At 44.1% G+C, this 12,149-nt stretch overlaps 1 protein-coding gene across 1 annotated transcript in view; it reads left to right on the top strand.

The window, feature by feature from the left end:
* herc1 (HECT and RLD domain containing E3 ubiquitin protein ligase family member 1) overlaps nt 1-12,149 on the top strand; it is a 265,419-nt gene that overhangs the window by 32,142 nt on the left and 221,128 nt on the right. Inside the window, exon 2 of the mRNA XM_078199818.1 lies at nt 7,725-8,680. Coding sequence (XP_078055944.1) covers nt 7,751-8,680 — 930 coding nt within the window. The 5' untranslated portion in view covers nt 7,725-7,750. The remainder of the gene's footprint in view (nt 1-7,724; nt 8,681-12,149) is intronic.

The raw sequence follows: 12,149 nt of genomic DNA, 5'->3' as shown, positions 1-12,149 counted from the left end.
GCTGGGATGGAAGGTGAAGGATCTATTGCCGCAGTGGTGAGACTGGAAATGCAGGAAATGCGATGGATGCTGTTGATACAGTATTGCTTCCTTATTTCCTCATGATAATGTAACATTGTAAATTATACCCCAGATAAGGCAGAGGAAAAACAGCTTTTCAAAGCTCTTGTGTAAGATAGTTATTGAATTAAACAGGAATTACGACGCCGAAGCAGTTGAATTGTTTTTCTCCTTGCGGATTCATTCTAATTTCATGTGCCTTCTCTGTTTCTATGGCCATTTTTTTATTTTCAACCTAGTCTAAATTACTTCTAGACTTGACCACATCCTTGGCTGATTGCCCACATCCTACCCTCCACCAACTTGAGGTCATCCAAAACTCTTAACACAAACGAGGTCACATTTCCCTATCATCCCTGTGCTCGCTGATCTACAGTTCATAGAGTCCCTACAGTGCAGAAGGAGGCCATTCGGCCCATCAAGTCTGCTCTAACTCTCCAGTATCATACCTATTCCCGTAACCCCACACACGCTTATCCTGCTAATCTCCCTAACCTATACCTCTTGGGGCACTAAGGGGCGATTTACCATGGCCAATCCACCTAGCTTGCACATCTTTAGGCAGTGGGAGGAAACCCATACAGGCATAGGGAGAACATGCAAACTCCGCACAGACAAGTCACCCAAGGCTGGAATCGAACCCAGGCCCCTGGCGCTATGAAGCATCAGTGCTAACCACTGTGCCACTGCAATACCTAGTCAAGCAATGTTTTCATTTTAAAGTTCTCAAACTTGTTTTCAAATCCCTCCATGAACTTGCCATTGTAATCCTCTCCAGCCCTACAACCATCCCAGATATCTGTGCTCCCCTAATTTTGTTTCTTGTGCATTCCCGTTATTAATCTCTCCACCATTGGTGATTGTGCCTTGAGTTGCGTCATCTTTAGGCGCTGGAATACCTTCCCTAATCCTCTCTGCTTCTCTACGTCGCTTTTGTTACAGACAGGATGGATAGGCAAACTGAACTTCTTTCCCCTCCAACATCCGCAAGCCGAACGTGTTTTGAATAATTTTGAAAGTTGTGTTTTTTCCCAAACCCTCAGTTTGTGATCCAATTTACCAATAACTTGCAAGCATGATTAACTCAGAAGGTTAGTTTATTTGCAATCAAAACCTGGGGCAGGAGTGTTCCAGTACAATTACAACACTGGCATCTACCTGGCAATGTAGAAAATTGCCCAGGTGTGTCCAGCGGATAAAAAGCCGGACAAATCCAACCTGGCCAATTGCTGCCCCATCAAGTGGCACTTGCTTAGCAATAACCCGATGCTCCGTTCGAATTCTGCCAGGGTCATTCAGCTCCTGACCTCATTGCAGCCTTGGCTCAAACATAGACAAAGAATCTGAATTCCAGAGGTGAGAGTGACTGCCCCTGACATCAGGGCAGCATTTGACCGAATGTGGCATCAAAGAGCCCGAGCAAAATGGAGTAAGTGGGAATTGGGCTTCCTCTGCAGGATTATTTTTCTTCATTTAACTTGGAATGCATTCTTTGTTCTAGTGTCCCCAGAAGGAGTAAAATGTCACAGCAGTGGAAGGAGCTAGCTAGCTTTCAAGTGCTTTTGATATCACTCTTTGTGTAAGCCTTTCTTGCTCGCACCATATGAAACCAGTTTTCCCTCTGTTTTATCAATTATTTAGCCCGTTGGCCATTGAGCATTTGCTACTCTTGTTGCTGTCCAGGGAACTATTTGTTTTTGTTTTTCGAAAAGAACTTCATTTCAGGCACTGTGCAAAGTACTCCTGGGCATTTATCGCACTGACAACCTTGCAAAACAGCCTCTACATTGTTATCTTGGCTTAGATGGGAGCACACTCACCTTTTAAGTTAGAAAGTTCAAGCTCCATTGTAGGCTTGGGAACCTAATCCGGGTTAATGTTTTAATGCATTACTAGGGAGTTCTGCTGTTTTTTGACACCAGTAAACTGTCTACATCTGCTTGCCAAAGTGGTTGTAAAAGATCCCATCCCAAGAACAAAGTTTTCAATTTTTATCTCAATAGATGGCCCAAATAATGCTGATTCACGCACTGCTTCCCAAGCCAGGTAGTGAAGGATGAAGCTAGACACCAATTATTTTCATTGGTAATAGGCTTATTTACACTGCAGAATTCAGCACGGTGGCACAGTGGTGGGGTGGCACGGTGGCACAGTGGTTAGCACTGCTGCCTCACATTGCCAGGGACCTGGGTTCGATTCCCGGCTTGGGTCACTGTCTAGATGGAGTTTGCACATTCTCCCCTGCATCTGCGTGGGTTTCCTCCCACTGTCCAAAGATGTGCGGGTTAGGTGGATTGGCCATGCTAATTTGCCCCTTAGTGTCAGGACTAGCTAAGGTAAATGCATGGGGTTATGGGGATGGGGCCTGGGTGGTATTGTGGTCGGTACAGACTCGATGGGCCGAATGGTCTCCTTCTGCACTGTAGGATTCTACGACCTTCCTAAAATCTACTAACTCCCAACCATTCAGCCCTACCCACCACTGTAGGGCCTCCGCGTTCACCATTTATACATTTTCTGAGCAAGCTGAAATCAAATTGACTAAAAACTAATTAGCAAAAATCAAAAACTCTAAAAGAATCTTATTGAATGAAATTAAAATGACATTACCAGAGTTAACTTGCACTCTGGCCCCTTTTGTGCCCACCAATTGTGGGAAGGCCTCTAGTGTACTGGTGGACATGCTCCTTGTCCCGAGGTCATCACGGCATGGCCATAACAATGAAGCAAAGAGCAAGGGCAGACATAATTTTAGTCAGCAACTTTTCCCCCCTTGGGGAATTGAACCACACACACACACACACACACACACACACACACACACACCCAACCCCTGCCTCCCACATGCCAAGCAGGGAGATTAACCTCTTGTACTAATAAACTGCCAGTCCATATTTAAATGCTCTTTTGGTGTAACAAAAAAAATCAATAAACAAATTATCAATAAGTGAGAGTGACAGCTCCTGATGGCGCACTATAATACAAACTCAAGACGGGCGGCACGGTAGCACAGTGGTTAGCACTGCTGCTTCACAGCTCCAGGGACCTCAGTTCGATTCCCGGCTTGGGCCACTGTCTGTGTGGAGTTTGCACATTCGCCTCGTGTCTGCGTGGGTTTCCTCCGGGTGCTCCGGTTTCCTCCCACAGTCCAAAGATGTGCAGGTTGGGTTGATTGGCCGTGCTAAAATTGCCCCTTAGTGTCCTGGGATGTGTAGGTTAGAGGGATTAGTGGGTAAAATATGTAGGGATATGGGGGTAGGGCCTGGGTGGGATTGTGGTCGGTGCAGACTCGATGGGCCGAATGGCCTCTTTCTGTACTGTAGGGTTTCTATGATTTCTATGATGACTTCAGAGGAAACTTGAGTCAATTTAAAATGGTGTTGCTGATGCGCCCTAACCACCACTCTGCCTGCTGGGCATGCATTGGTGGGCACCACATGCTCCCTTTCCAAGGCCATCCAGCCACAAACAGCTGCGGTAGAGGGACAGACGGTTGGGTTGGATGACTTTATTTGCATGCTCTTGAAGTAAATTTTAATTCAACCAGATTATGTGGGATTTGAACCCATGTCCTTCAAGCAATTAGCCTTTGAATCACTTTGATCTCAGTGGTATGTAACAAAGAGAAATGTAATTGCTATGGGTGGTTAAGAAATGTGTTAACATATCATTAGCCAATTCTCCTCTTATTGAAATTGTGTTATCAAGTTGTAATTTAAAATTGGATGGAAAATGATTTTCCGTATTTCATATAATACACATCATGATACAGGATGTCCTTCTTCCAGAGCTTCCAATAATTTCTTAGAGCACACACTTTTTTTAAAGCAGTCCAACAATTGTCATAGAATGCAGTCATAAAATCCCTATAGTGCAGAAAGAGGCCATTCGGCCCATCGAGTCTGCACCAATAACAATCCTACCCAGGCCCTATAACCCCAAATATTTACCCCACTTATCCCCCTAACCTATGCATCCCGGGACACTAAGGGGCAATTTAGCATAGCTAATGCACCGGACCTGCACATTTTTGGACTGTGGGAGGAAACCGGAGCACCCGGAGGAAACCCACACACTCCCAGGGAGAACATGCAAACTCCACACAAAGTGACACAAGCCGGGAATCGAACCTGGGTCCCTGGAGCTGTGAGGCAACAGTGCTAACCACTGTGCCGTCCAATTGTCTTGTACCAACCTATTTTAGAAATGTTAGAGTGAAGAAAGATCTCTTTTATACTAACCGTTTCTCAGTCATGCCCTTGTCAAATATACATTATCCCACAGGCAATGGTTATCTACCTAGCATTCAAAGGGCAAACCTGTTTGGGATTTTTCTTAAAACTATTTGATACTTTGCAACTAGAGCCAGAGTTTCCACAGCTAAGGTACTTTTAATTAATTAATTTTCTTGGCTTCCTAGATCAAGCTCAGAATCAGAGAAATGTGCGCAGGGTTCTAGGGAGTAAAGGAGTTCCTATAGAGGTCACCATGCTGGGACTTCGGTGTTTGAGCCTCTAGTTTGCAGTTCAGTAAAGGAGACACGAGTCCAGCTTCTTAAACTATCTTTATTTCTTTGATCCAACTCCACCTATAATCTGCATCAACCCCCAGTGCCACCTGAAGCCCCTTTTATATATCAGTGACTTCTATTGGATAATTGACATCAAATTAGGACTTAATTGGAAGGTCTGTTAACCCATTCCTAACATTCAGGAGTCCCGATGCGCATCTTGGTTGCTCTGACGATCCGTAGACTGGGTGATCTGAACCCATTTGTATAAGATTGAATCCAATAGTTTAGCACAATTAACACAATGCTGTTTTGAATGGTAAATCCGGCTGGATTTCAGTTATCACCAGCATGGTTAGATATTCACCCTAAAAACAACCCTGTTCCTGAATATTCTAGCATTATTCAATCAACTGCTATTCAAAGCTGCAGCTGTACTGTTTCAAACTGTAGCTTTTAACATCTTGGTAGGTATCAGATTCAGCCATTCCATCCTCTTTTTGATGTGGAAATTCTCTGAAACCCTTCAGCAATATTTTTGTATATTTTAATAACAGTCCAAGTTCACCTGGAGTACTGTGTACAGTTTTGGTCTCCTTACTTGAGAAAGGATATATTGGCACTGGAGAAGGTGCAGAGGAGATTCACTAGGTTGACTCCGGAGTTGAGAGGGTTGGCTTATGAGGAGAAACTGAGTAGACTGGGATTATGCTCATTGGAATTCAGAAGAATGAGGGGGGATCTTATAGAAACATACAAGATGATGAAGGGAATAGATAAGATAGAAGCAGGGAGGTTGTTCCCACTGGCGGGTGAAACTCGAACTAGGGTGCATGGCCTCAAAATAAGGGGGAGCAGATTTAGGACTGAGTTGAGGAGGAACTTCTTCACCCAAAGGGTTGTGAATCTGTGGAATTCCCTGCCCAGTGAAGCAGTTGAGGCTACCTCACTGTTTTTAAGGTAAGGATAGATAAATTTTTGAACAGTAAAGGAATTAAGAGTTATGGTGAGCGGGCGGGTAAGTGTTGCTGAGTCCACGAAAAGATCAGCCATGATCTCATTGAATGGCGGAGCAGGCTCGAGGGGCCAGATGGCCTACTCCTGCTCGTGATTCTTATGTTATGTTCTTATGTATATGATTTAATTGTTTTTGTTTAAAACAACCTGCCATTTCTTCCAAAACAATGAACAAATATTGTATATGCTTTTTATCACTGGAATCATATGTAATTGGAGAGCGTATCCAAGATCTGAAAGTAATTCTCATTTTGTTGTTTCCTTCTACCACGTACGATCGAGACTGACACTTCAAAGCATTTTTCAAATTTGCTTATTTTTAAATTGTAGCTAACAATACATGAAAGCCTTGCGTATGTCATGTGTTAAGCCCCTTTAGATAATTTGAGAGATATTTTAAAAACACACAGACATCCTTCTGTACTGTCGGGATCCTGTGATACAAAGGCAGTATTTCATGTTTACGTGGAGGCTGGAAGTTTACCATCACCTTAAACCTCGCTGTAAAAACTATTAAGCTCTATCCAACTTTAGGATTTGCATCAATTAAATGTAGGCGACTAGGGGACTTTCACAAGTTTAGAACAACCTCATTTCAGAATATTACAGTGTGCATTCCACTGTTTTTCACTTTTGCAAAACCTTTAAGAGTGTCTTTCAACTTACTGTGAGATCTGCAGCAGATCTGGTATTGGACCAGGTCAGAACAGGCCTGTCTCTTTCACTACACCTCAAAGTCTCACCCTTTTTTTAATTGTTGCATTTGCAAAACCTGATGTGCACATTTTCACTTGACTGGCTGAAATATTGCTTCAAAACTGAACAGGTATGTAGCACTGTGATCAGGAACAAAACCTTCAAAATCTAGCAATCGATAATGAAGCAGTTAGCTAAATTTAGACCCAGTCAAATTGCTCCGAATGATTGTGGAAAATGCTTTTGACAGATAATGGGCGCATCATGATTACGTTTGTACAAACCTTGCAGCCATGTAACCTGTATAATGACTACGGTGGCACAGTGGTTAGCACTGCTGCCTCTCAGCGCCAGGGACCCAGGTTCGATTCCCGGCTTGGGTCACTGTCCGTGTGGAGTTTGTACACGTGTCTGCGAGGGTTTCCTCCGGGTGCTCTGATTTCCTCCCACAGTCCGAAAGACGTGCTGGTTAGGGTGCATTGGCCGTGCTAAATTCTCCCTCAGTGTAACCCGAACAGGCACCAGAGTGTGGTGGCTAGGGGATTTTCACAATAACTTCATTGCAGTGTTAATGCAAACCTACTTGTGACAATAATAAATAAGCTTTAAAAAAAAAACTTTAGCAGCTGTTTTGTATTTCTGAAGTTATGCAATACTATGAGCTGAAGTTCTACTTCAGCAAATCCATTACGATCTCCCACTGAGCTTAAAATATTTGAGCATGCTTCTCTGTCCGCATGTCTGTGTTCAGTTATTGTTTTGTATTTGTTTCACAAGCTATCTTGTTGATAGTCTGTTTTTAGGTTTCTGCTATTGAGCTCCAGCTAGCTTTAGGATTTGCATCAATTAAATGTTGTAAGTTTAGAACAACCTCACTTCAGAATATTAGTGTGCATTCCATCATATTTCACTGTGGCGTAACCTTTTATAGTGTCCTTCCACTTGCTGTGAGATCTGCTGCTATTGGACAAGGTCAGAACAGATCTGTATTCACTGCACCTCAAAGTGTCTCATTTTTAACTGTTGCTTTTGCAAAACTTGATGTTTTGGGGGGGAGAAGGGCCTTCAATGGGGCAGCATGATGGCACAATGATTAGCACTGCTGCCTCACAGCACCAGGGACCCGGGTTTGATTCCCGGCTTGGGTCACTGTCTGCACGTTCTCTCCGTGTCTGCGTGGGTTTCCTCCGGCTGCACCGATTTCCTCCCACAGTCCGAAACACGTGCTGGTTAGGGTGCATTGGCCATGCTAAATTCTCCCTCGGTGTACCCGAACAGGCGCCGGAGTGTGGCGACTGGGGGATTTTCACAGTAACTTCATTGCAGTGTTAATGTAAGTTTACTTGCGACAGTAATAAATAAAATTTTTTAAAAAGAAGTTTGCGTGCGATCTGCCAAGCATTTAATTCACACTTTAATGATTTTCCTTTTTATGTTTTAGGACTAATGGCAATAAAGTGACCAATCATGGCTCTAATGATTCCACCAGTGAAGCTAAAGTGGTTGGAGCACCTCAATAGCTCTTGGATTACAGAGGACAGTGAGTCCATTGCCACCAGAGAAGGTGTTTCTATTTTGTACAGTAAGCTAGTTAGCAGTAAAGAGGTGGTGCCATTACCACAGCAAGTCCTCTGCCTCAAGGGACCCCAGCTACCAGACTTTGAACGCGAGTCCCTCTCCAGCGATGAACAAGAACACTACCTGGATGCTCTCCTTAGTAGCCAGCTGGCTCTGGCGAAGATGGTTTGCTCCGATTCTCCATTTGCAGCGTCCCTTCGGAAGCGCTTGTTGGTGTTACAGCGTGTTTTTTATGCTCTTTCCAACAAATACCATGACAAGGGTAAAGTCAAACAGCAGCAGCATTCGCCTGAGAGCAGTTCTGGAGCGACAGATATCCATTCTGTTAGTGAGCGTCCAAGGTCGAGTACAGACGCTCTGATAGAGATGGGAGTTCGGACTGGATTAAGTTTACTGTTTGCACTGTTGCGGCAGAGCTGGCTGGTGCCTTCCACAGTACCAGGATTGAACCTCTGTAATGACGTTATCCACACAGCAATAGATGTGATCAGCTCATTGCCGCCATTATCTTTAGCAAATGAGAGTAAAATTCCAGCAATGGGACTGGACTGCTTGTCCCAAGTGACGACATTCCTGAAGGGAGTCACAATGCCAAACTCCGGAGCGGATATCTTGGGACGGAGATTAGCTTCAGAGTTGCTGCTTGGACTTGCAGCCCAGCGGGGTTCTCTAAGGTACCTTCTGGAATGGATAGAAATGGCTTTGGCTGCATCGGCTGTAGTTAGCACCATGGAAAAAACGAAACTGCCTATGAGTCGAGAAGGAATGATTAGCCATGACTGCTTCATGAACATTCTTCTACAAATGAGACGCTCTTTGGTATGTATCTGGTTTATAGTACCCTCTATCAGATAAAGTTTGTTGTAACATAGAAACGTAGAAGATAGGAGGAGGCCATTTGGTCCTTCGAGCCTGCTCCGCCATTCATCACGATCATGGCTGATCATCCAACTCAATAACCTAATCCTGCTTTCTCCCCATAACCTTTGATCCCATTCGCCCCAAGTGCAATATCCAGCCGCCTCTTGAATACATTCAATGTTTTGGCATCAACTATTTCCTGTGGTATTGCATTAATGTGACTGGCTCACCACTCTTTGGGTGAAGAAATGTCTCCTCACCGCCATCCTAAATGGTCTACCCTAAATCGTCAGACTGTGGCCCCTGGTTCTGGACTCCCCCACCATTGGGAACATCTTCCCTGCATCTACCCTGTTTAGTCCTGTTAGAATTTTATAAGTCTCTGTGAGATGCCCCCATGTTCATCTGAACTCCAGCGATAACAATCCTAACCTAGTCAATCTCCTTATACATCAGTCCCGCCATCCCTGGAATCAGCCTGGTAAATCTTCGCTGCACTCCCTCGAGAGCAAGAACATTCTTCCTCAGAAAAGGAGATCAAAACTGCACACAATACTCTAGGTGTGGCCTCACCAAGGCCCTGTATAATTGCAACAACACATCCCTGTCTCCAAACTTAAAATTTGTAAATTACCCAATGATTTGGATTTCACAAGTTTGCTTGAAGAAATTGTGTATAAATCTTTTCTGCTTGACTTGGGGGAATATTTTTCTTTTGAGTATTGTGGTTCCTGTAAGATTAACTTTGTCGTACAGTTAATGAGCCAGTAAGAATGAATATACAATGATGCTGCTGAGCCACTTGTATTAAAATTTAAATCCAGTTGTGGACTGCATAATATCGTATGGTAATGTATTAGATAATCCAGACGGAAACCTGTTTCAGGTAAGATGCCTGGAGGTTTTAATAGTCATCATTACGAGGCAACAAAGATCCTTCTTTTGGTGCACAGTTATCATGAAGCTACACAGATAAAGGAGGAAGTCACAGAGATGTAACAGGAAATACTGTGGTTGAAAGTTTCCATGAACAAAGCGGCTTTAACAAAGACATTGTTACAGATAGGCGTTGCCTATTAATATGACGAATCAGATTGGGAGATTCATGGTTATAAGAACATAAGACCATAAGAAATAGGAGCAGGAGTAGGCCATCTAGCCCCTCGAGCCTGCCCCGCCACTCAACAAGATCATGGCTGATCTGAAGCGAATCAGTTCCACTTACCCGCCTGCTCCCCATATCCCTTAATTCCCTTTATCGATCAGAAATCTATCTATCCGTGATTTAAACATATTCAACGAGGTAGCCTCCACCACTTCAATGGGCAGAGAATTCCAGAGATTCACTACCCTCTGAGAGAAGAAGTTCCCCCTCAACTCTGTTCTGAACCGGCCCCCACTTATTTTGAGGCTGTGCCCTCTAGTTCTGGTTTCCCTTCTAAGTGGCAAGAATCTCTCTACCTATACCCTATCCAGCCCCTTCACTATCTTGTATGTCTCTATAAGATCACCCTCGGCCTTCTAAACTCCAACGAGTACAGACCCAATCTGTTCAATCTCTCCTCATAAGCTACACCCCTCATCTCCGGTATCAACCTGGTGAACCTTCTCTGCACTCCCTCCAAGGCCAATATATCCTTTCGCAAATAAGGGGACCAAAACTGCACACAGTACTCCAGTTGCAGCCTCACCAGTGCCTTGTACAGTTGCAGCAAGACCTCCCTGCTTTTATAATCTATCCCCCTCGCGATAAAGGCCAACATTCCATTCGCCTTCTTGATCACCTGCTGCACCTGCAGATGAGTTTTTGCGATTTGTGCACAAGGACCCCCAGGTCCCTCTGCACAGTAGCATGATGTAATTTTTCTCCATTTAAATAATATTCCAATTTACTATTATTTCTTCTAAAGTGGATAACCTCACATTTGCTAACGTTATATTCCATCTGCCAGATCGTCGCCCACTTGCTCAGCCTATCCAAATCTCTCTGCAGACTTTCCGCATCCTCCACGCAATTTGCTTTCCCACTCATCTTCGTGTCATCAGCAACCTTTGATACCCTACACTCAGTCCCCTCCTCCAGATCATCTATGTAAATGGTAAACAGTTGAGGCCCCAGCACCGATCCCTGCGGCACGCCACTGGTCACCAACTGCCAACCAGAAAAGCACCCATTTATTCCAACTCTCTGCTCCCTGTTAGATAGCCAATCCCCAATCCATGCTAACACTTTACCCCCAACTCCATGTACCCCAATCTTCTGCAGCAACCTTTTGTGGGGCACCTTATCGAATGCCTTCTGGAAATCTAAAAACACCACATCCACCAGTTCCCCTCTGTCAACTGCACTCGTTATATCTTCATAAAAATCCAGTAAATTCGTGAAACACGACTTTCCCTTCATGAATCCATGCTGCGTCTGCTTGATCGAACCATTCTTATCCAGGTGCTCTGCTATTTCCTCTTTAATGATGGACTCCAGCATCTTCCCAACTACGGACGTTAAGCTAACCGGCCTGTAGTTACCCGCCTTTTGTCTACTTCCTTTTTTAAACAGCGGCGTAACAGTAGCTGTTTTCCAATCAGCTGGCACTACCCCAGATTCCAATGAATTTTGATAAATAACTACTAATGCATCTGCTATTACCTCAGCCATTTCTTTCAGTTCCCTGGGATGCATTCCATCCGGGCCCGGGGACTTGTCTACCTTCAGTCCCATTAGTCTACCAAGCACTACCTCTTTAGTAATAGTAATTGTATTAAGGAACTCGCCTCCCACCAACTCTCGATCTCTAATATTCGGTAAACTATTTGTGTCTTCCACCGTGAAGACCGACACAAAGAACTTATTTAAAGTCTCAGCCATTTCCTCGTTTTCCACTATTAAATCCCCGCTCTCATCCTCCAAGGGTCCAACATTCACTCAAGCCACTCTATTCCTTTTTATATATTTGTAAAAACTTTTACTATCATTTTTTATATTTTGAGCTAGTTTAGTTTCATAATCTATCTTTCCTTTCCTTAATCGCTCTTAGTCGTTCTTTGTTGTTTTTTTAAAGCTATACACACATTATGAAAAGGGTTCGATTCCCGGCTTGGGTCTCTGTGCGGAGTCTGCACATTCTCCCCGTGTCTGTGTGGGTTTCCTCCCACAGTCTAAAGATGTGCGGGTTAAGTGGAGATGATCTGGTCGAGCAGCTCAACCCATCTGGTTGTGGTGCAGCCTTGTATAACATTGATCCCATCCCTAAGCTCAGACTCTGGAAAAGGCCAAAAAGCATTGAAAGTTTATTTTTTGGAATCATAGAATCCCTACAGGCCGTTCGGCCCATCAAGTCTACACTGACTCTTCCACAGAGCATCTTACCCAGCCCCCCCAATCCCCGTGCATTTGCCTCGTTAATCCCCCTAACCTACACATCTTGGG

Source organism: Mustelus asterias, chromosome 29 (assembly GCF_964213995.1).
Source record: "Mustelus asterias chromosome 29, sMusAst1.hap1.1, whole genome shotgun sequence".
NCBI lineage: Eukaryota > Metazoa > Chordata > Chondrichthyes > Carcharhiniformes > Triakidae > Mustelus > Mustelus asterias.
Note: the sequence above shows the minus strand (reverse complement) of the source record. Positions and strands in the feature narration are given on the sequence as shown.